A 22,444-nucleotide genomic window follows, 5' to 3' on the forward strand; every position below is an offset into this window, starting at 1 on the left:
TCCGGGGACGCCCCGCTCTCTGCATGTCGTACGTTTTTGGGGCCGCGGCGCCGAACGTCGTGGGACCCGCCAAGAAACGCCCTCCGCTTCCCCGGACTTTAGGCTCCGACCCGGGAAGCCGGGACCGCCCCCCCCCCCCCCCGGCCTCTCGAAAAATAAACAAATTTACGGTTCTTGTAAAGCGCCGACTCGGTGCCGGGCACCGTACCGAGCGCCGGGAGAGGTCCCGGGGCGTCAGGTCGGTCGCGGCCCGGGACCCGCGGGGGACCCGGAGGGGGAGGGGGAGGGGGACCGGGCTTGGGATCCCCGTTTTTCAGAGGAGGAAACCGAGGCCCGGAGGAGCGACCGGCCCGGCGGGCGCGTGGCGGGGGCCGGGATCGGAACCCGCGTCCTCCGGCTCGCGGCCCGCCTCGTGGCTCTCGGAGGAAAGGACGCCCCTGTCCTTTAACGGTTTTCGTGAAGCGCCCGCAGCGGGCCGAGCGCTGTCCCGGACACTGGGGCAGATGGGAGGTGATCGTCTCGGACGCCGGCCCCGGGGCGACGGTCTCCATCCCCGTTTTACCGACGAGGGACGGAGAAGTGAAGCGAGCGGCCCGAGGTCACACGGCGGACGGGCGGCGGAGCAGCCTCGGTCCCTTCCCGCTGCTTCTCTAACCTCCCCCCCTACCTTGTACAGGTGAGGTAACTGAGGCCCGGACGATGGTAGCGGTGGCGTTCGTTGAGCGCCTACTCTGTGCCGAGCGCCGTTCTGAGCGCCGGGGGAGATACGGGGTCATCGGGAGGTCCCACGTGGGGCTCGCGGTCCCCATCCCCGTTTTCCGGCTGAGGGGACCCGGAGAGGTCGAGTGAGCGGCCCGGGGTCGCCCAGCAGACGGGCGGCGGGGCCGGGATCGGGACCCGGCTCCTCCGACTCCCGCCCGGCCTCTTCCCGCCGGACCGCACCGCCTTCCCCGACCCGGCGGTGTTTTCCGGGGGGGGGGGCGGGCGCCGAGGCTGCGGACCCCCGCCGTAGGCCCCGGTGAGCCCGTCGTGGGCGAGGAAGGCGTCTGCCGGCTGTCGTGTCATCCTCTCCCCAGTGCTCGGTACAGTGCTCCGCACGCAGTAGGCGCTCCGTGAATACCGCTGCCCGACCCGGAGATTTCCCCGGCCCCGGGGAGAGGAGGAATGGGAGGGAGGTGTGTGTGTGTGTGTGGGGGGGTCCCCCGGCACCCGCCGACGGCTTCCGGGTGGGGCACCGGACACCCCCCCCAAGATGGGAGCGTCTAGTCCGCCCAGAGCGGCCCGCCGGGCCCGGCTCCGCCCGGCTCCTCCGGAGGCCGTTTTCCCGGTCGGATCCCGTCCCCGCTCCGGCCGGGATCCCCGCGGGATGGGCGGTGGGTGAGGGAGAGGGAGAGCGGGGGTCCCTCCCCCGCCCCCCGGGAGGGCGGAGCGTAGCCGCGGCGGGGTCGTCGCCGGGCCCCGGTCCTCACATGCTTGACGCTGACACGTTTTCTTGGGTTTTGTCATTTTCCGGCTCGTTTGGTCGTTTCTGGCTTGCAGACTATTTTTGTAACACAGATTTCCGGGTAGTGAGAATCATTAAAAACGTTGGAAATGTCCACGGCCCGTCTCCGCCGGGTCGCGGGGGGCGGCGGGGGCGAGGCGTCCCGGGAAGGGCGGCCGAGGTGGAGCGGAGGGGGAGGCGGGTGGGAGATCGAGGAAGGGCGGGGGGGACGGGGGACGGGGGAGAGCCGGGGTCTGGGTTCCGGCCCCGGGCCTGCCGCGGGACCTCGGGGACGGGGCTCGACCCCTCTTGACGGTAATAGATGATGACTCTGGCACTCGTCGAGCGCTTACCGGCCGCCACGCGCCGGGCCGGAGGCGAGGTCGTCGGGCCGGACGCGGCCCCCCCGTCCCGCGTGGCGCTCGCGGTCTCCGGCCCCGTCTGACGGACGAGGGAACCGAGGCCCGGGGGAGGGAAGTCACCCGAGGTCACCCGGCAGGCGAGCGGCGGAGCCGGGATCAGAACCCGGGTCCTTCGTGGCGTAGCGGGCGGAGCGCGGGCCGGGGAATCACAGCAGGTGCTCAAAAAACACGATTGACCGATCGAACGAATGCCCTCGTATCTGTTGCGTGCCTGGTCTGTGCAGAGCACTGGGCTGAGCACTTGGGCGAGTCCAATAGAGTTGGCAGACACGACCCTGGCCCTCAGAGAGGTGACAGTCTTCCAATCGATCGATACTATTTACTAGAAGTAACGGTCGTACTCCTCGAGCGCTAACTGCGTTCCAAGCGCCGGGGTCGAATCGAGATCATCCCCGTCCCCCGCGGGGCTCGCCTTCTTAACCCCATTTTCCAGATGAGGGAACTGAAGCGACTCGCCCAGGGTCGCACGGCAGGCGGGCGGGGAAGTCGGGGAGAGGCCCAGGCTCCGGCCCTTGGTCGGGCGCCTCCCGGGCGCGGAGCACTGTGCGAGAGGCTGGGGGAGAACCCACGGGTGGGAAAGGAGGCGGGATCCCGGTCTCTGGAACGGAGAGGGGCGGGAGGGAGGGGGCTTCGCCGGCCTCGGGCTAAACGCGGCCCAGCCCGGGTGGAGGGCGTCTAGCGGAGAGGGGGAGGCTCGTGGAGGGGAGGCCACCCGGTCCCGGCTCACTTCGTGCATTCTTTCATTGGGTCGTACTTATTGAGCGCCTACTCTGTGCGGAGAACTGAGGTAAGCGCTTGGGAGAGTCCAGTAGAACAACGAAGAGACCCGTTCCCCGCCCGTAACGAGCTGCCGGTCCAGAGGGGGAGGCGGGCGGGAGGAGAGATGAAGAAATGGCGGAGGGGGACGGGAGCGGCGCGGGGCCGGGCCGGGGGGAGGAAGAGAGGCAGCCGACGCGGAAGGGAGCGGGAGAAGAGGACGGGAGGGCGCGGTCGGGGAAGGCCACCGGGAGGAGGAGACGGGCCCGCCGGAAGGCTCCGGAGGCCGGGAGGGCGACGGTCCGAGGACCGTGAGGCGGGACGGGGGTCGGGGGTCGGCGGCCGCACGGGCCTCGTCGGGGCCCGGACGGAAGGTCGGCGTTAGAGGAGCCGAGCGTCCGGACCGGACCGGGCCGGACGATCGGCCGGGGGAGTTAGGAGGCGGCCGGGGGACGGACGGCTTCAGCCGACGCGGACGAGTTAGCGTTTGGTGAGGAGGTGACCACCGGAGGTTCTCGAGGGGCGGGGTGACGTGTCCTCGACGTCTTCGTGAAGAACGACGCGGGCGGCGGGGCGAGGCCGGGGGTCGGCGAGGAGGCCGACGCCGTCACCGAGGGGAGGCCACCCGCCGCCCGTCAGCGCACCCCGTCCCGCCTCCCCCCACGTCGCATCCCCCCCAGAGAAGACGCCCCCGACGCCGAGAAACCTTCCCCGCCCCTCGTCTCTCCCCCCGGCGGCCGCCCGGTCTTCCCGCCCGACTCCCACGGCCCTCTGGGTCTGCCCCCGTCGTCCGCCGGGACGGCGGCCTCCCCTCCGTCCCTCTGGGATCGTCCCTCGCCCGTCGGAGCCTTCCGGGGTCAGCCCTTCCCGCCCGTCCCACCTCGGGCGCGTCGCTTCACTTCTCCGCGCCTCAGTTTCCTTCTCTGTAAAGTGGGGTTTCGCTCCCTGTCCTCTTCCCCCCCCCCCCTTAAGCCGCGAGCCCCGTGTGTGTCGGAGAATGTGTCCACCCTGATTGTCTTTGATCGTCCCCGGTGCTTACCTATAAATATGATCATTATTGTCGATGATGACGACGGTGTCGGTCAAGCGCTCACTATGTGCCGAGCACCGTTCTAAGCGCTGGGGTAGATACAAGGACATCGGGTCGTCCCACGTGGCGCACGGTTTTCATCCCCATTTTCCAGATGAGGTCACTGAGACCCAGGGGAACCAAGTGACCTGTCCAAGGTCACACAGCGGACAAGTGGCGGAGCCGGGATCGGAACCCACGTCCTACAACGACAACCGTTGTTATTAATAATAATAAGTATTCTTATTCTTAGGCCTCCTATTGACGCAGAGGAAGAACTGTGGAAAGTCAGTCCCCCAGCCTCCCCGATCCAGATAGACGGTTCTCGAGGGCAGGTGTCGTTCCTCCTCACTTTACGGGACGCACCCAGGCGCTCGGTACAGTTCTCTGCACGCAGTAGGCGCCCGGGAAATACCATTAACTGATCGATTCAGCTTCCATCTATCCAACTGGCTTTCTCAGAGTTCTCCCGGAGCTAATTATACACGGTGATAAGGCCCGTTATACCTTGAGCTTGGACACGTAACCGAATAATTTCTTATTATACAGAAGGCGGTAGGAGGATGTCATCGTTCCAGAGACAGAAGCCCAATCTAAAATCCAAAACGCAGCCCAAGTCGATGATTTAATGTTGCTAAGGCAACGGGAACTTGGAAATTTCTTCATTTTGGGGCGTTTTCTGTCTTAACGGTACCGGTTCCGCGCTGACCGTGTACAAGACACCGTAGCGAGCGCTGGGGTGGATTCGTTCGTTCGATGGTATTTGTCGAGCGCTTACTATGTGCAGAGCACTGTACTAAGCGCTCGTTGCCAGCTAATCGGGTCGGACCCGGCCCCCGGCCCCCGTGGGGCTCGCGGTCTCCATCCCCATCTGACAGGGGAGGGAACTGAGGCCCGGAGAAGTGAAGTGACTTATCCAAGGTCACACAGCAGTTAAGGGGCGGAGCCGGGATTAGAACCCAGGTCCCTCCGACTCCCAGGCCCGGGCTCTACCCACTGGGCCTTGGTGCTTTTTTTCTGAGCGCTTCCTGGGTGCAGAACACCGTACTAAACTCTCGATGATAATAATATCGGTGCTTGTTACGCGCTTACTATGTGCCAAGCACTGCTCTAAGCGCTGGGGGAGATACAAGTCAATCGGGTCGGACACGGTCCCCGTCCCCCGTCCCCCGTCCCCCGTGGGGCTGACGGTCTCCATCCCCATTTTGCAGAGGAGGGAACTGAGGCCCGGAACAGCAAAGTGACTTGCCCAAGGTCAAGCAGCAGGCAAGTGGCAGAGGCGGGATTAGAACCCAGATCCTTCTGACTCCAGGGCCCGGGCTCCTCACAACTGTCAACAGGAGTTTCACTGTTTCCTCTCTCAAGCGTTTAGTCCAGTGCTCTGCACCCTATAAGCATTCAGTCGATAACGCTTGATCGATTAGCTGATCGATAGATTAGTTGATTGCGCCTTCCAGGAAGAAAAGCAGCGTGGCCCAGCGGGTAGAGTCCGGACAAGGGAGTCAGGAGGACCTGGGTTCGAATCCCGGCTCTGCCACTTGCCCCCCCCGTGCGATGTTGGATAAGTCGCTTCACTTCTCTGGGCCTCAGTTTCCTCATCTGACAAATGGGGATGGAGACGGTCAGCCCCACGGGGGGCGGGGGCTGGGTCCAACCCGATTAGCTTGGCTCCACCTCAGCGCTTAGTACAGTGCCTGGCTCCTAGTAAGCGCTTAACAAAGACGACACAATTATCACTATTATTATTATATAATAACATATAATTATACATTATAATTATGCAATAATATATGATCGCTAAATAATAATAATTAATAATAATAATAATAACAACAACAACAATAATAATAAATAATAACAACAATAATAAAAGCCACCACCAGGGGTCTCCGCCTCTTCAGGGGCGTCTCGCCATTGCAGCATCTGGACACTAGGTGGCGATGGTGAACCACGCATAATAACGATGCCGCTATTTGTTAAGCGCTCACTGTGTGCCAAGCACTGTTCTAAGCGCTGGGGGAGATACAAGGTGATGAGGTTGTCCCCCGTGGGACTCACAGTCTTCATCCCCATTTGACAGATGGGGTCACTGAGGCCCAGAGAAGTGAAGCGCCTTGCCCAAAGTCACCCAGCTGACAGAGCCGGGATTAGGTCATGGGTTCGAAGCCCGGATCTGCCACTTGTCAGCTGTGTGACTGTGGGCGAGTCACTTCACTTCTCTGTGCCTCAGTTCCCTCATCTGTAAAATGGGGATGAAGACTGGGAGCCCCACGTGGGACAACCTGACTCCCCCGTGTCCACCCCAGCGCTTAGAACAGTGCTCGGCACATAGTAAGCGCTTGACAAATACCAACATTATTATTATTATTATTATTATTATTAGAACCCAGTTCCTCTGGCTCCCAGCCCCGAGCTCTTCCCATTAGGCCACGCTCCCTCTCTGACCCCCATTGTCCAGACGAGGAAACTGAGGCCCAGAGAATGTAAATAATAATAATGATGATGATGATGACGGTATTTGTTAAGCGCTTACTATGTGCCAAGCATTGGGGGGGATACAAGGTAACCAGGTGGTCCCCCGTGGGGCTCCCAGTCTTCATCCCCATTTTCCAGGTGAGGTCACTGAGGCCCAGAGAAGGGAAGTGACCGGCCCGGAGCCACACAGCCGACGCGTGGCGGGGCCGGGATTAGAACCCGCGACCTCCGACTCCCCAGCCCGGCCTCTTCCCACAAGCTCACCCGGCAGAGGGGCGGGGGGAGGCGGGGATCAGAACCCAGATCCTCTGACTCCCCCGGGCTCTCTCCACCCCCACCCCTAGGCTGCTTCTCTCACCCCCATCTCCCAGCGGAGGACACCGAGGCCCGGAGAAGGTAAGTGACTCATCCAAGGTCACGCGACAGCCAGGTGACGGAGCCGGGAGGACGACCCGGCCGCCGCGGCTCCCCCGGGCTCCTTCCGCTGGGCCGGGCCGCCTCTCCCGGGGTCCGGTTCCTCTCGGAGCCGACGGGAGGGGTGGGGGGGATTTCCATCCCGGGCTGTCGGGGCGCGTCGGGAGCTAAAACGGGATGGGGGACAAGGAGTCCGGAGGCTCGGACGAGGAACGTCGGCTTCTCGCCGGGCGGTCGGGTGAGTCACCGAAAACTCCGAGGACGAGGAACGAGTCGACGGGTGTGAAGAGCTAGCGGAGGTGCCGGGAGGAGGGCGTCCCGTACAGCGAAGGGATTATTATACATTATTATTTTTATTATGAGAAGAGCTGGCGGGGGGGGGGGGGGGGATAGGTTGCCGTGGAGACCGTGCGTTATTAGTAACCCGTCGCTTCAAGGGGGGTCACGTCTCCACCTTCGTCTCCTCGTCTCGGTGAGAATCGTGGGCGGGGGTCTCTGTTGGGCCCTTACTCTCCGCTAAGTGCTGGGGTAGAACGATAATCATCCCAAAGATGGGATCTGTTAAGCGCTTACTGCGTGCCCGGCGCTGTACCGAGCGCTGGGGGGGATAATCCAAGCCAGTCGGGTTGGACGCGGTCCCCGTCCACGTGGGGCTCACGGTCTCCGTCCCCACTTTCCAGATGAGGGAACTGAGGCCCAGAGAGTAACAATGGCGATGATGACGACGGTATCTGTTAAGCGCTTACCATGTGCCGAGCACTGGGGTGGATCCAACGCTCTCAGGTTGTCCCGCCCGGGGCTCGCAGTCTCGGTCCCCGTTTTACAGACGAGGTCACTGAGGTACCGAGAAGCGACCTGTCCGCCCAGCGGACGCGGGGCGGAGCCGGGATTAGAACCCAGGACCTTCCGAGCGGGTCGGATGCAGAGGAAAGGACGGATTTTAGTTGAAGGAGGGACCCGCGGGATCTGGGGGCAGGCGGGATATTCCCGTCTGAGCCTCAGCTGGAGGCTTGAGATGGAAATATTTCCCACTTTCTAGCGATTGTCAGGGCGGGGGAACCTCCTCGGATCCATCGCGGAAGAGTTCCCTCTTGCACGAGCGCCTTGAGAAGCGGCGAAACCCCGGGCCTGGGAGTCAGCCGGGACGCGGGTTCGGATCCCGCCTCCGCCACCCGTCTGCCGCGCGACCCCGGGCCAGTCACCTCACCTCTCTGGGCCTCGGTTCCCTCGCCCGGAAGAGGGGGACGGAGGCGGCGAGCCCCGCGTGGGTCAGGGGCCGCGTCCGCCCTGAAACATCGGAAGCGCTCGGTAAATACGCCCGAACGAATGAATGGCTCCTGTCCGTCCCGGCGCTTAGAACGGTGCTTGGCACACGGCGAGCGCGGAGCGAGCATCATAAAGAAGAAGAAGGATGGGTGAATCCCCCCCAGCCCGTAAACCTACCTCGTCAACCCGTCGTGGGCAGGGAGCGTGTCTACTGACCGGATTGGACTCTCATTCATCCATCCAATCGTATTTATTGAGCGCTTACCGTGTGCGGAGCACTGTACTGAGCGTGTGGAGGATACTCTCCCAAGCGGTCGGCCCAGTGCTCTGCACGCGGTAGACGGCAGCTCCGTGAGGGCGAAGGACCCGGTCAACTAGCTGTAGCGGACTCTCCCAAGCGCTCAGTCCGGTGCTCCGCACGGCGGAGACGCTCAATAAATAGCACCGCTCGATTCTCTCGGGAGCGATGTTCCGGGCCAGTCGGGCCGGCGACTAGAGAGGGGAGAAAGAAGAGGCAAAGATCACCCGCTCGTCATCAACATCACCTTGTTTTTATTGAGAATACAGAAAGAAGCGGGCCGCGACCCCCCCGAGCCCGATCAGACCGGAGTGGAAATAATAATAATGATGATGATAAGAGCGATTGGGGTGTTGGTTAAGCGCTTACTATGTGCCAGGCGCCGTACTAAACGCCGGAGTGGGTACAAGCAGGTCGGGTCGGACCCGGTCCCCGTCTCCCGTGGGGCTCGCGGTCTCCATCCCCATTTTCCAGGGGAGGGAACCGAGGGCCGGAGACGTGAAATGACTGGCCCGGGGTCACCCGGCGGACGGGTGGCGGAGCCGGGATTAGAACTCACGCCCTCTGACTCCCAAGACCGGGCTCCGCCCGCAAGGCCGGGCTGCTCCTTTTAAGAGCCCGGTGGGGGACGGGGGCTGCGTCCGGCCTGATTCTTTCGGCTCTCCCCCGGTGCTTAGCGCGTAGCGAGTGCTTAAGAAGCCCCTTCGTGAGGGTGGTTATTTTGGCGAGGGGTAATGTGGGGGGGGGGGGCGGAGGCGGGAGGGGAGGGGTCCCGGCCTCTAGCCTCTCCTCGCGGGGCGGGGAGGGCCCGGGGCATCGGGTGGGCACCGGCAGGGAACCGGAGCCGTGTGGAGAGGGCCTCGGGCGGGCCCCGGGAGTCGATCCGAGTCGCCGAGGCGGGTCGTCTGACCGGGGCGTCGGGTGGGCGCCGGAGGAGAGACCGAGTCACGAGGTCAGGGCACCGGACGTGAACCTCGGCCTCACGTAGACGGGGCGCGGGCGAAGCAGGGGGCGGCCTGGCCGGGCCGGTCCGGGCGATCCGCGTGTGTGACGGGGCGTGGGGGGGGGGGGTCTCTCCTCCTCCTCCTCCTCCCCGCCGTTCCGGGGAGGCGGAGGGGGGCGTCCTACAGGGCCGCCCCCTCCCCGGAGAGGGCCCCGGCCGCCCCTTCGCCCCGGGTCACCGGCTTGAAGGGGCGCGGCCGGGAGGCGCCGTAACGCTTCTGGTTGTCCCACCTGAGCTTGGGGCGGACCCTCCTCATGAAGCCCCCGTAGCGCTTGTGGGGCCCGGCCCCCCCGGGCGGGCTCCTCTTGGGGTACCTGCGCAGGAAGCCCCCGTACCTCTTGCCCTCGGCCTTCCGGCCCCCGGTGACCCCCGGGGCCTCGGCGGGAGGCCGGAGGCCCTCTCCTCTCGGAAGGCCTCGGGACGGGCCTAGCGGGCCGAGGCCCCCGCGGCTCGTCCGGGGCTCCTCTTCGGGGTCGCCGGGGGCCCCGGCCGGGGGCCCCGACCGCCTCGGACCCGGGAGGAGGGCGCCCAGGAGGGACAGGATCAGCCGGCATCTCCCCCACTCCCCGCCGGACGCCGGGGCCGCCTCGCACTCCAGCGTGCAGATCTGCGGCGAAGCGGAGAGAGACGGCCCGCCGTCGGTCGGGAGGACCGGAGCCGTGCCGGGCGCTCGGGGGGGCCCGATCCGCTAAGGCCGCCTGTCGAGCGCTGACCGGGGGCGGAGCGCCGGGCCCAGCGTTTGGGAGAGTTTAATCGAGCCATAACGGCCTCTGCTGAGCGCCCGTCGCGGGCGGGCCGCGGCACTCTCTCTCTGCCTTTCTCTCTTCTTCTTTCTCCTACTTCTGTCTCTCCTCCCTGCTTGTGTCTCTCAGTCTCTCCCCTTCTGTCTCTCATTCCCTCTTTATCTCTGCTTCTGTCTCATTCTCTCGGCTTCTGTCTCTCATCCTCTCTCTGCTTCTGTCTCTCATTCTTTCTTTATCTCTGCTTCTGTCTCTCATTCTCTCTGCTTCTCTTCATCTCTGCCTCTGTCCCTCATTCTCTCTCTTCATCTCTGCTTCTGTCTCTCATCCTCTCTCCGTTTCTGTCTCTCATTCTCTCTCTCCATCTCCGCTTCTGACTCTCATTCTCTCTCTGCTTCTCTCATTCTCTCTGCTTCCGTCTCTGCTTTTGTCTCTCATTCTCTCTGCTTCTCTCATTCTCCCTCTTCATCTCTGCTTCCGTCTCTCACTCTCTCTCTGCTTCTGTCTCACGTTCTCTTTCTATCTGCTTCGGTCTCATCCTCTCTCTCCACTTCTGCCTCGTCCTCCCTTTTCTGCTCCTGTCTCTCATTCTCTCTCTCCACTCCTCTCTGTTTCCGTCTCGTTCTTTCTCCTTCTTCCGTCTCTTGCTCTCTCTTTCTCTCTGCTTCCATCTCTCATTCTCTCTCTCCCCCTCTGTCTCTCACTCTCTCATTCTCTGCATCTCTTGTTCTTTCACTCTGCTCTGTCTCTCATTCTCTCTTTCTGCTTCTCTCATTCGCTCTTTGCTTCTGTCTCTCATCTCTTTCTTTATCTCTGCTTCCGTCTCTTGCTCTCTCTCTGCTTCTGTCTCATGTTCTCTTTCTTCTTCTGTCTCTCTTTCTCTCTCCGCTTCTGTCTCTCGTTCTCTCTCTGCACTCCTCTCTCTTCTCTCTTTCTGCTTCTGTCTCTTGTTCTCTCTTTCGCTCCGCTTCTACCTCATTCTCTCTCTCCACGTCTGCCTCTCGTTCTCTCTCTGCTCCCCCCCGTCCCCCGTCTCCCTGCACCCGCGTCCCCCCCGTTCCAACCTCCCCTCCGCCCCGGCCTCAAAAATCCCCCAAGACACCTACCAGCGGGTCGAGGGTGTCCTGCGGGCCCTGGGTGTGGTCGGAGCACCGCGAGCACTGAGCCGAGCACTGCGCCGAGGCCGAGGAGAGCGCGCCCAGCCACAGGGGCAGGGCCAGGGCCAGCACGTGCCACTCCATGGATGGGAGCGCCGCCTGCCCGAGAGACAGAGACGCACGGGCATCCGTTAAGCGCTTACTAGGCGCCGGGCACCGGACCGAGCGCCGGGGTGGATCCGGGCCGGTCGGGTCGGACGCCGTCCCCGTTTCCCGGACGAGGGGACGGAGGCCCGGAGGAGGGAAGCGACCGGCCCAAGGTCACGCGGCGGGCGAGCGGCCGAGGCGGGACGAGAACCCAGGTCCTCCCGACACCCGGGCCCGGGCTCCGACCGCAAGGCCGCGCGCCGCCTCTCCGTTCTTGTCGTCGGGGAAAATGGGACCGGAGAGGAGACGCCCCCCCCCCCCCCGCTCCCCCGACCTCCGACCCCCTCCCTCCTCCTCCCCGCTAATTGGGACGAAATGAAAAACAAATCGGGGGTCACCCGGGAGCCGCCCCCGAAGAGGCGACCCGAGGCCCGTCCCCCGGGCCGCGGCCGGCGTGGGTCGGCCCGACGAGCGGGGGTCGGAGAGGTGGCGGGTTAAGCCGAGCGGGGAAGACGGGATTCATTAAAAACGGGTGAATTATTCCCGCCGAGAGCCGCCCGCCGCCGTCTGTCGAGAGCCCTCTCCGGCAGACTCTCCCACGCACGAGTCGGGTGAGCTTCGTCTGCCCGGCAGGCCGGGAGAGGGGGGGAAACCGACTCGTTTCCAATCCTCCCTTCCGGCCGCGGAGAGGAGGCTCGTAAAATACATAGCAGCGCTTAGTACGGGGCCCGGCCCGTAGTTAGGCGCTTAACGAATGCCATTTATTTATTCTTATCCTATAGACGCATTAAAAGAAATCTACCTCCGGGGATAGCGAAGCACGGCCCAGCGGGGAGAGCGCGGGCCTGGGGGTCGGAAGGCCCTCCCCCCGGCCCCGCCGCCCGTCCGCTGGGCGACCTCGGGCCGGTCACTTCTCTGGGCCTCGGTTCCCTCATCCGGACAACGGGGAGGGAGGGAGACGCACGTGGGACGGGGCCGCGTCCGACCCGATTCATCTCCTATCTACCCCCGGCGCTTAGAACGGCGCCCGGCCCAGAGTAAGCGCTTAATGAATGCCCTCCTCCTCCTCCTCCTCCTCCTCATTATCGTTCTTATTAGACATAGATGTCGGGTAATAATGACTGCGGTATTCGTTAAGCGCCGACTTGGTGCCGAGGACTGTACTGAGCGCCGGGGGACGACAGGAGATACGGGGTTCGCGGCCTAAATCCCGGTAACGGCTGTGGTGCTTGTTAGGCGCCGACTCTGCGGTCAGCACCGTGCTGAGCCCGGGGGAGATCAGACCGGCGCTTGGCACCTAGTAAGCGCTTAACAAACGGTTAAAACCATCACGATCAGTCTCAAGGTCTTGTCCCTGCCCCCCTAGACTGTGAGCTCACTGTGGGCGGGGAATGTATCTTTTTACTGGACTCTCCCGAGCGCTCAGTACAGTGCTCTACACCCAGTAAGCGCTCAGTAAACACCCCCGATCGATCGATTGGTCGGTCGATCGGTCCACCGTACTTATCGAGCGCTTACCGGGTGCAGAGCACTGGGCTGAGCGCTTAGGAGAGAACGAGACAAAAATTAAGCTATTTGTTAAGCGCTTACTACGTGCCGGGCGCCGTACTGAGCGCCGGGGTGGATCCGGGCAAATGGGGTCGGACCCAGTCCCCGTCCCCCGGGGGGCTCACGGTCTCCCTCCCCATTTTCCGGATGAGGGAAGGAGGCCCGGAGGGGGGAAGCGACCGGCCCGAGGTCACACGGCGGACAAGCGGCGGAGGCGGGGGGGGGGGGGGCGGAGAACCAGCTCGCTGTGGGCAGGGAAGGCGTCCGTCTAGTGTTATGTTGTTCTCTCCCAAGCGCTCACTACGGTGCTAAGCACACAGTAAGCGCTCAATAGATGCGACTGACCGAAGCCGCGACCTTCTGACCCCCAGGCCCGGCCTCTACCCACTATCCCGTGCTCCGGCGCAGCAGTAGACGGACACGTTCCCCGCCCCTAGCTCTACGCCGAGCCAGCGCTCGGTACGTCCATTCAGGAGTATTTATTGAGCGCTCACCCGGTGCACAACACTGGATCGGGCTCAGTTCGGGGCCTCAGTTCCGTCGCCTGGAAAACGGGGACGAAGCCCGTGAGCCCCGCGGGGGACCGCCCGACGACCTCGTCTCTCCCCCAGCGTTTAGCACAGTGCTCGGCCCACGGTAAGCGCTTCGCAAATACCATCGTCAACAGTATCGTCGGGGCGAAGCTTCCCGGAGAGACCGGGAAACGGAGGGAAGACCATCTGGGAGAGCGAGAGATTAAAAAAGCGCTCCTTCGATCCCATCTACTGAGCGCTCGCCGCGTGCGCGGGGAACCGTACTGGGCGCTCGGCGCTGTACCGAGCGCTCAGGAAGAAGGAGACGGGCGGGGGAAGTTCAGGAGAGAGAGAGAGAATTCAGGGAAGCGGCCTTGCGCGTGTGTGAGAGAGAGAGAGAGAGAGAGAGAGAGAGAAAGAGGTGGCCTGCGAATTTCAAATTAACCTTTCCTCCCACCCCCTCACAGATCCGTGGGCGAATCTCACGGTCGACAGGCCGTCGTCATCTCCGGGGGCGAAGGACGGAGGCCAAGTAGAGAGCGACGAACACCCACGGGCGGGTAAACGGCTCTCTCCGCGGGGATCGATAGAGAACCGGGGCCGGGCGGGGGACGAAGGAGATCTCGCGGGATCCCTCTCTCGTCCGCGGAGGGGCTCGGTCCGGGGCTCCGCACCCGGGAGGCGTTCAGTAAATAGCACCGATCGACGGAGAGGAGGCTGATAGGGCCTTAAGGCGGCGCCTCTGTCTCTTTCGAGAGTCACACGACGATAACGATGGCGCTCTTACGCGCTTACTAGGTGCCGAGCGCTGTTCTAAGCGCCGGGGGGGATACGCGGTATTCAGGTTGTCCCGCGTGGGGCTCACGTTTTTAATCCCCGTTTTCCAGGTGAGGGAACCGGGGCCCTCGGCGGCTGACAAGTGGTGGATCTGGGATTCGAACCCGTGACCTCGGACCCCCAAGCCCGGGCTCTTCCCGCCGAGCCCCGCCGCTCTCTGGTCAGGCCGTCGGCCCGGTGCGGGGGTCGGTGGCCGAACCGTACGTGCCCAGCGCTCGGTACGGTGCCCCGCCCAGAGGAAGCGCTCAATAAATGCGATCGAATGAACGAGACGGTGGAAAGAGCCGGAGGAGGGTTCTCTCCATGTATCTCTTAGGAGACGCCGAGAGATATTTAGAAATAATTTCGCAATTATTTCTGTGCCTACCCCTCTGTGGCCGATAGAAATCTACATGACATAAATACCATCGCTTGGTCCATCGCTAGAACCCCAAGGCGTCTAGTCTATCCTCAAGAGAGCGATCTCCGGCCCAGTACGGTGTCCCGCACAGAGTAAGCGCTCGCTAGATACGATCGAACGAACGAGCAGAGCACCGTGACGAGCGCTCGGGAGAGTCCGGTAGATACGATCCGTACCCTAAGGAGCTACCGGTCCGTCAGTCAGTCGGGGGTATTTACGGAGCACCTACTACGTGCCGTCCACCGTACAGAGCGTCGAGGGGAGTCCAGTAGAGTCTACGTAGTCAGCGCTCAACAAACGCCACAGTTATTCGAATCCCGGTTCCGCCCCTCGTCTGCTGCGTGACCTCGGGTAGGTCACTTCCCTTCTCCGGGCCTCAGTTCCCTCATCCGGAAGATGGGGACGCCACGTGGGGCAGAGACTTGTATTCACGTCAGCGTTGAGTACAGCGCTTGCCACGTAGCAGGCACTTAACAAATGTCATTATTATTCGCACTATTGTGAGCGAGAAGCGGCGTGGTGTAGCGGGAAGAGCCCGGGCCCGGAGGTCAGGGGACCTGGGTTCTAATCCCGGCTCCGCCGCGCGTCTGCTGACAGATATCATTATTACTAGCAAATATTGCAGATGTCGTCATCCTCACGAGTCACTTCTCCATGCCTCAGTTTCCTCTTTCGTAAAGTGGAGATTAGATCCCTGTCCCCCGTTCAATTCAGACCGTGAGCCCCGCGTGGGACAGGGACTGTGCCTGGCCCGACCAACGGGTACCTACCCCAGCGCTTAGTACAGGGCCCGGGCACCTAATAAGCGCTTAACCAATACAGTAAGAGTAATAATTATTAATTACCCTCACTCATCAAGTCACTCGACGTCTCTGGGCCTCGGTCTCCTCCTCTGGAAATGGGGACTCAATCCCCGTTCTCCCTCTCCCTTAGACCGGAGGGACAGGCACTTGCGCCCGTTAAGATCCCCCTCTTCCCCAGCGCTTAGGACAGCGCTCGGCACACAGTGAGCGCGGAACAGATCCCAGGACGCGCTTCGTCCGGGGCACGGAGGGCGGCCCCCAAAACTCCGGGCTCCCAGGAGCCGGGATCCTCCCGCAGTGAACTAGACTCCCCCGTTCCACCTCGATTTCCCCGCCGGGGCCTTCGTTCCAAATCACCGGAACGTCGCCCGAAATAGACGGGAAGACAAGGAGAAGGGGGGAGACGGAAAAGAGAACCCGGGAGAGACGCCGAAGGCGAGAGGAAAACACGGCGGACAAAGTCAGGCCCGCCTCCCCCACGCCCGAGCGCTGGGTACGGCGCTCCGCGCACGGGAAGCGCTCGGTAAGTACCATCGACGATGACGATCCGGAATGCGAAGAGGCGGCGCGTTCTGCTGCTCGACGGGGGGGGGGGGGGATCTGGGGGGCCGCGGAGGGAGGGAGAGAGGGAGTCTCGACGTACCCGTCCCGGCCCCGGGAGATGCTCCGGACGGACGAAGGTCACCGCCGCCTCCTCCGAGAAGCGGAATCGAGTTTCCGGGAGCTTTCGAGCTTCTCCGCCCGTGGGGGATCCCGCAGCCTGGGAAGAACCCACGGATCCCCCCCATCTGGAAAACATTCCTCGGCCCTTCTTCCCTCCCCCTCGGGGCTCTCTCTCTATCTCTTTCTGTCTCTCTCTGTCTCTGACTATCTCTTTTCTCTCCGTCTGTCTCTTTCTTCCTCTTTCCGTCTCTGTCTCCGTCTCCGACTATCTCTTTCTCCCTGTCTCTTTCTTTCTCCGCCTCTCTCTCTCTCTCCGTCTCTCTCTCTACCCGTTTCTTTCTGTCCCCATGTCTTTCTCTGCCTGTCTCTCTCTCTTACTCTCTCTGTCTCTGTTTGTCCCTTTCCCTTTCTCTGCCCGTCTCGAACTCTCTCTCTGTTTCTTTCTGTCTCTCTCTGCCTCTTTCCCTCTCTGTCTCTCTCTCTGTTTCTGTCTCTCTGCCTCTCTCTCTCCATCTCTCTCTGACTCTCTGTTTCTCTCTTTGTCTCTGACTCTCTGTCTCCTCTCTCTCTCTGTTTCTCTCTCTGTCTCTGTCTTTCTCTGTCTCTCCATCTCTCTCTGTCTCTGTCTCTTTCTCTCTCTGTCTCTGCTTTTCTGTCCCTGTCTCTCTGCGTCTCTTTATCTCTGCCTCTTCTCGCTGTCTCTCTATCTCTCCCCCCCACCCCCCCACTTTCTGACTCCTGAAAACGGCAAAGGCGTGTGGTCCTTGAAAATTCTCCCCTCCACCTTCTCCACTCTGGTCTGCTTCTCCCCCACCGGCCCGGTCCTCCCGTTTTCCCGTCCGTTCTCCCGCCCGGGAGAAAAACCCAGCCCGTTCGGACTTGCCCCGGGGCCAGAATCCATCCATCCATCCATCCATCCATCCATCCATCCATCCATCCATCCATCCATCCATCCATCCATCCACCCACCCATCCACCCACCCATCCACCCATCCACCCACCCATCCATCCATCCACCCACCCACCCACCCACCCATCCATCCGGTCAAACGAGCGCTCACTACGTGCCGAGCACTGGATTAAACGCTCCGGGGGAGAAAACCCCTCGGAGGAAGACTCTCCGAGGCGCTCGGCACGTAGCTCCCGGAGGGCGGGGACGGGGTGGGGGGCGTCTAACTTTTCACCCCTCTACCGAACGCTCAGTGCAGCGCTCTGCACCCGGTAGACCCGGCTGGAGGGCAGGGGTCGCGTCTCCTCAACTCTATCGGCCTCTCCCGAGCGCTCAGCCCGGCGTTCTGCCCGCAGAAGGCGCTCAGTAAGTACTACCGCTCGAGCGATGGATTCGCAACTCCTCGAGAACGGAAAGGGCGGACTCCGCCGCCGGGCACAGCGCTCCGCACACGGTGGGGACCCCGTAAGTACTAGCGATGGAAGGGGCGAGGGTCGCAGCCCTCCGCCCCCCCCCCCCGGGGACCCCCTAACCCCCCGCGTCCACCACGTCTCCCGGGCCGGTCCCCAACGCCCCGCACGGCGCTCGGCCCAGCGTCGCGACCCCCGGCAGGGGTGGGAGGAGAGGCGGGGCCGGCCCGGGGACTGTATCGGACGCCCCGAGCGTCGAGGACGGTGTCCCCCGGGCGCGGGAGGAGCTCGATAAGGGGGACCGGGCGAAGGCGGGACTGGACGTCGGGGGGGAGGGGGGTTACCTGCGCCGGCCGGTGGCGGGGTCGGGGGCCGGTGGTGATCCGGGGCGGTGTAGACGGCTGGGGGGGGACGGGGGAGGACGGGGGAGGACGGGGGAGGGGGTCCGCGGCGGCGGCGGCGGGCAACGGGCGCCCCCGATCCCCGCCTTTTTATGCGCCCCCCAAGCCCCTGTCCATCACACGCCTCCGGGCCCCCCCGGGAGGGGGGACACGTGACCCCGCCCCGCCTCCGTGTGTGTGTGTGTGTGTGTGTGAGCGTGTGTGTGTCTGTGCGTGTGTGTCTGCCTGGTGCTGGGTTCGGGGGGCGGGGGGAGGGAGGTGTGTGTCTCCGTGTGCGCGTCTGTGCGAGTGTGGCTGTGCGTGTGTGTGTGTGTCTGTGTGGTGCTGGGTTCGGGGGGGTGTGTGTGTGTCTGCGAGTGTGTGGTGCTGGGTTCGGGGGGGGGTGTGTGTGTGTGTTTCTGTGTGGTCCTGGGTTCGGGGGTGTGTGTGTGTGTGTGTCTGTGTGGTCCTGTGTTCGGGTGTGTGTGTGTGTCTGTGCGAGTGTGTGGTGCTGTGTTCGGGGGGGGGGGTGTGTGTCTGTGTGGTCCTGTGTTCGGGGGTGTGTGTGTCTGTGTGTGTCTGTGCGAGTGTGTGGTGCTGTGTTCGGAGGGGGGGGTGTGTGTGTGCGTGTCTGTGTGCCTGGGGGGGGGGCGGTGTTTGAACGTGTGTTTGTGGCCCGGTGTCCTCGCGTGTGTGTGTGGGTGAGAGAGAGAGTGTGTGTGTGTGTCTGTGGTGCTGTGTCCGGATCTGTATGTGTGTGTATGTGTGTGTGTGGGGGGGGGGGGTTAAACGTGCGTTGGTGGCACGGTGTCCGAGTGTGTGTGTGTGTGTGAGAGAGAGACAGAGTGAGTGTGTGTCTGTGGTACTGTGTGTGGGGGGGGGGGGGTGGTGTTGAATGTGTGTTTGTGATACGGTGGCCCGTGTGCGTGCCTGTGTGGGTGGGAGGGACACCAGTGTCGGGTGTGTGTGTGTGTTGTGTGAGAGAGGGATTGTGAGAGGCACCACTTTGTGTGTGTGACTCTGTGTGTGTGTGTTTGTGAGGCACCCCTATCCGTGGGTCTTTGCGTGGGGGGGGGGGTGTTGGCTGTGTGTGTGGCAGCGTGTCTCCCGTGTGTGTTTGTGGTAGTGTGTGTTGTGCGGGGGGAGGATGAGAGGCGTTGTGTGTCTATGGCAGGGTTTCCGTGTGGGCCTCTGTGTGTGTGTGTGTGTGTGTGTGAGGGGGGCCTGCGTCCGTGCGTGTGTTTGCGGCACTGCGGGTCTGTGCACCTGTGGGTTTCAATGTGTATCTGGGGCAGTGTGCCCCGGCGGGGGGGGGGGGGTGTCTGCCCGTGCGGTTGTGTGCCTGTGTGTGTCTGTGTCCCCGGGCGTCTCTGTGGTACTCTGCGTGTGCAAGTGTGGGTTCGAATGCGCGCTTGCGGCAGTGCGTCCTGGGCGTGCGTGTGGTCGTGGCACTGCGAACACTTGTGTATGGGGGGGACAGTGGTCATTCGTTCATTCAGTGGTATTTATTGAGCGCTTGCCGTGCGCACGGCGCTGTGCTGAGCGCTTGGAACGGACGATCGGGCAACAGAGAGAGACCAGCCCTGCCCGCTTTGTCCGTGTTCGTGGGGGGGAGGGTGTTGAGTGTGCGTTCGTGGCAGTGAGTCCCGGGTGTGCCCGTCGACGCGTAGAACCGCGTCCGTGCGTGTGAGGGGCCGTTCGTGTGTGTGCGGCAGGGGGCCTACTGGCGTGTCGAGGTGCGGCCGTGCGTCTGTTTGTGTCAGGGTGTGCCGGTGTGCGTCGAGGGGAGCGCTCGTGTCGCCGTGTCTGAGCTAGCGTGTGCCTGGGCGTCCGCTCGTGAGGCCGCGCGTCTGCGTGTGTCCTGGGGGTCGGCGCGCCGACCCGTGTGTCCGTACCTGCGCGTCCGCGGCCGGATGGACGCGGGCCGGTGTGTACGTCTGATGGCGTCTATGCGGCAGAGGATGTCAGTGTGGGAGTCTGTGCGCGGGGGCGCCCGTGTCGGTGGGTCCGTGGGGGTCGGTGTGTGTCCGTGTGTGGGTCCGCGTTGCGCCCCCGTCGGTGCCGCTTCGTTTTCGTGTGTGCTTGCCAGAGCGGGTTAGTGTGGGGTTGCCGGCGTGGGATCGACGAGGGCTAATCCATCGGGAGTCGGGAGACCTGGGTTCTAATCCCGGCTCGGCCCCTTGCCCGCTGGGTGTCCCGTGGGCAAGTCACTTCACTTTCCTGTGCCTCAGTCCCCCCCTCTGGGAAATGGGGATTCGATCCTTGCTCTCCCTCCGCCTTAGACCCCGAGCGCCGCGTGGGACGGGGACGGTGTCCGACTTAATAATAACGGTGGTATCTGTTAAGCGCTTACTATGCGCAGAGCACGGTTCTAAGCGCTGGGGGAGACACGGGGGGATCAGGTGGTCCCACGTGAGGCTGACGGTCAATCCCCATTTTACAGAGGAGGTCACCGAGGCCCAGAGAAGCGAGGCGACTCGCCCGCGGTCCCACAGCTGACGAGCGGCGGAGCCGGGAGTCGGACTCACGACCTCCGACTCCGAAGCCCGGGCTCTTTCCCGCTGAGCCACGCTGCTTCCCCCGACTCGATCGGCTTCAAGCTACTCCAGCGCTCAGAACGGTGCCCGGCACAGAATAAGTGCTTGATACACGCCCCCGTTATCGTTAGTACGACGAGGGATTTCGTCCCGGCTCCCCCACCTGTCTGCCGTGTGGCCTTGGGCAAGCCGCTTCACTTCTCTGGGCCTCAGTTCCCTCCGCCGTCGAACGGGGACGAAGACCGTGAGCCCCACGGGGGACGGGGACCGGGTCCAGCCCGACGAGCTTGGATCCGCCCCAGCGCTTAGTACGGTCCCCGGCGCGTAGCGAGCGCTCGACAGATACCCTGATCGTCGTCGTCCTCATCCTCTAGCCCAGAGCTTCGAACGGCGCCCGACGCGTAGGGAGCGCTCAGCGAATACCACGGTTCTCACGATCTGGGTTCCTCCCCGCCGGCGCTCAGCACGGTGCCTGGCGCGGAGTGAGGCTTAAGGAATACCACAGCGGGGTCCCCCCCGCCAACAGCATCCCCGGCCCCCTTTCCCCCGCCGCAAAAGCCGCTTAACTTCTCTGTGCCTCGGTTTCCTCGTCCGGAAAACGGGGATGGCGACGGGGAGCCCCACGTGGGACAACCCGATCACCTCGCATCCTCCCCCGCGCTTAGAACGGCGCCTTGCACGTAGTAGGCGCTTAACGAATGCCACCGTTATCATTTCTATTACCCGCGAGCGGTGTTTCTCCTCTCCCGGAGGCAGAGAGGCGGCATTTTTTAGTCATCCCCTCTCCTGGACGGGATCCAAACGCGGAATGACTCAACCGTCGGGGAAGGGATTCGATCCCAGACGCCCCGGCATCGGTGCCTGGAAGGGGGCGGCCCAGGGCTGACTCACGGCGAGGGAGGACTCGGCGGCCGTGTGACCCCGGGCGAGTCGCTTCGCTCCGCCGGGCCTCGGTTCCCTCCTCCGTCAAATGGGGATGGAGGGTGTGTGCCCCACGCGGGGGCGAGGAACGAGGAACGGGTCCGATCTGATGAGCCGGTAATAACGGTAATGATAACGACGTTAACTATTAAAATCATCCTCATAATCACGACGTTGTCTATTACGCGCTGACTACGTGCCAAGCACCCTTCTAAGGTCATCAGGTTGTCCCCCGTGGGGCTCCCGGTCTTCATCCCCATTTTCCAGATGAGGCCCAGAGAAGTGAAGTGACCCGCCCAAAGCCGCGCAGCAGACGGGCGGCGGAGCCGGGATTGGAACCCAAGACCTCCGGACTCCCGGGCCCGGGCTCTTTCCACGCTGCTTCCACCCCAGCGCTCCGCGTACGGTAGGCGCTCAATAAATGCGACTGACTGAAGGGATGCTTAGTACAGTGCCCGGCTCATAGTGAACAGAGAGGCAGCGTGGCTCAGCGGAAAGAGCCCGGGCTTGGGAGTCGGAGGTCGTGGGTTCCAATCCCGGCCCTGCCACTTGGCGGGCTGACTGCGGCCAAGTCACTTCTCCGGGCCTCAGTGACCTCGTCTGGAAAATGGGGGTGAAGACTGGGAGCCTCCCGTGGGACGACCTGATTATCCTGTATCTACCCCGGCGCCTAGGAGAGTGCTCTGCGCCTAGTAAGCGCTTAACAAATACCAACGTCATTATTATCAAACGCTTAACAGGGACAGTAGGCCCGGCTCTAGACCGCGAGCCCGTCGTGGGCGGGGCGACGCGTCTACGCGCTCCGTCGGTGGTATTTACTGAGCCCTTACTACGTGGGAGAGTCCAATTCATTCGTTCAGTCGTATTTATTGAACGCTTCCTGTGTGCACTGTATCGAGGGCTTGGAACGTGCAATTCAACAAGAGATAGGGACAATCCCTGCCCGACGACGGGCTCACAGCCTAAAAGAGTCAGTAGACACATCTCCCGCCCGCAACGAGAGGGAGGGACAGACAGTACTAGAGATCGAGGGCGCTTAGTACAGTGCTTTGCACATAGAAAGCGCCCGACTGATACGACTGAATGAATGAATGAAATCCATAAATTACAGCTGTGTTCGTAAGTGCCGTATTGGACTCTCCCAAGCGTTGGGTCCCGCGCTCTGCACAGAGTAAGCGCTCACAAAACGCCACCCAACGATCGATATGGCATAAAAGGATGAAGAAAGGCGAGGGTGGATGGGTGAATAATCTCTTAAAGGGCGGAATAAACACATCCCAAGGGCTCTCGTTGGGCCCGCGAAGCGGCGTGGCA

The 22,444-nt window shown here is 62.9% G+C and overlaps 1 protein-coding gene across 3 annotated transcripts; it reads right to left on the reverse strand.

The window, feature by feature from the left end:
* Positions 1-8,692: 8,692 nt before the first annotated feature.
* On the reverse strand, positions 8,693-17,984 carry PDYN (prodynorphin). 3 transcript variants are annotated; one of them, XM_029049346.1, is made up of 4 exons: positions 17,637-17,984; positions 15,914-16,030; positions 11,033-11,182; positions 8,693-9,793 (listed from the first exon to the last, which is right to left on the reverse strand). In XM_029049346.1, the coding sequence occupies exons 3-4, from the start codon at positions 11,165-11,167 to the stop codon at positions 9,308-9,310; spliced, it is 621 nt and encodes a 206-aa protein (XP_028905179.1). In that variant the 5' UTR covers positions 11,168-11,182; positions 15,914-16,030; positions 17,637-17,984; the 3' UTR covers positions 8,693-9,307. The 3 variants fall into 3 exon arrangements, with proteins under 3 accessions (XP_028905179.1, XP_028905178.1, XP_039766007.1); XM_029049345.1 differs by lacking the exons at positions 15,914-16,030; positions 17,637-17,984 and adding an exon at positions 15,802-15,855; XM_039910073.1 differs by lacking the exons at positions 15,914-16,030; positions 17,637-17,984 and adding an exon at positions 13,213-13,309.
* Between the last annotated feature and the right edge of the window lie 4,460 nt (positions 17,985-22,444).

Source organism: Ornithorhynchus anatinus, chromosome 21 (assembly GCF_004115215.2).
Source record: "Ornithorhynchus anatinus isolate Pmale09 chromosome 21, mOrnAna1.pri.v4, whole genome shotgun sequence".
Classification (NCBI taxonomy): Eukaryota; Metazoa; Chordata; class Mammalia; order Monotremata; family Ornithorhynchidae; genus Ornithorhynchus; species Ornithorhynchus anatinus.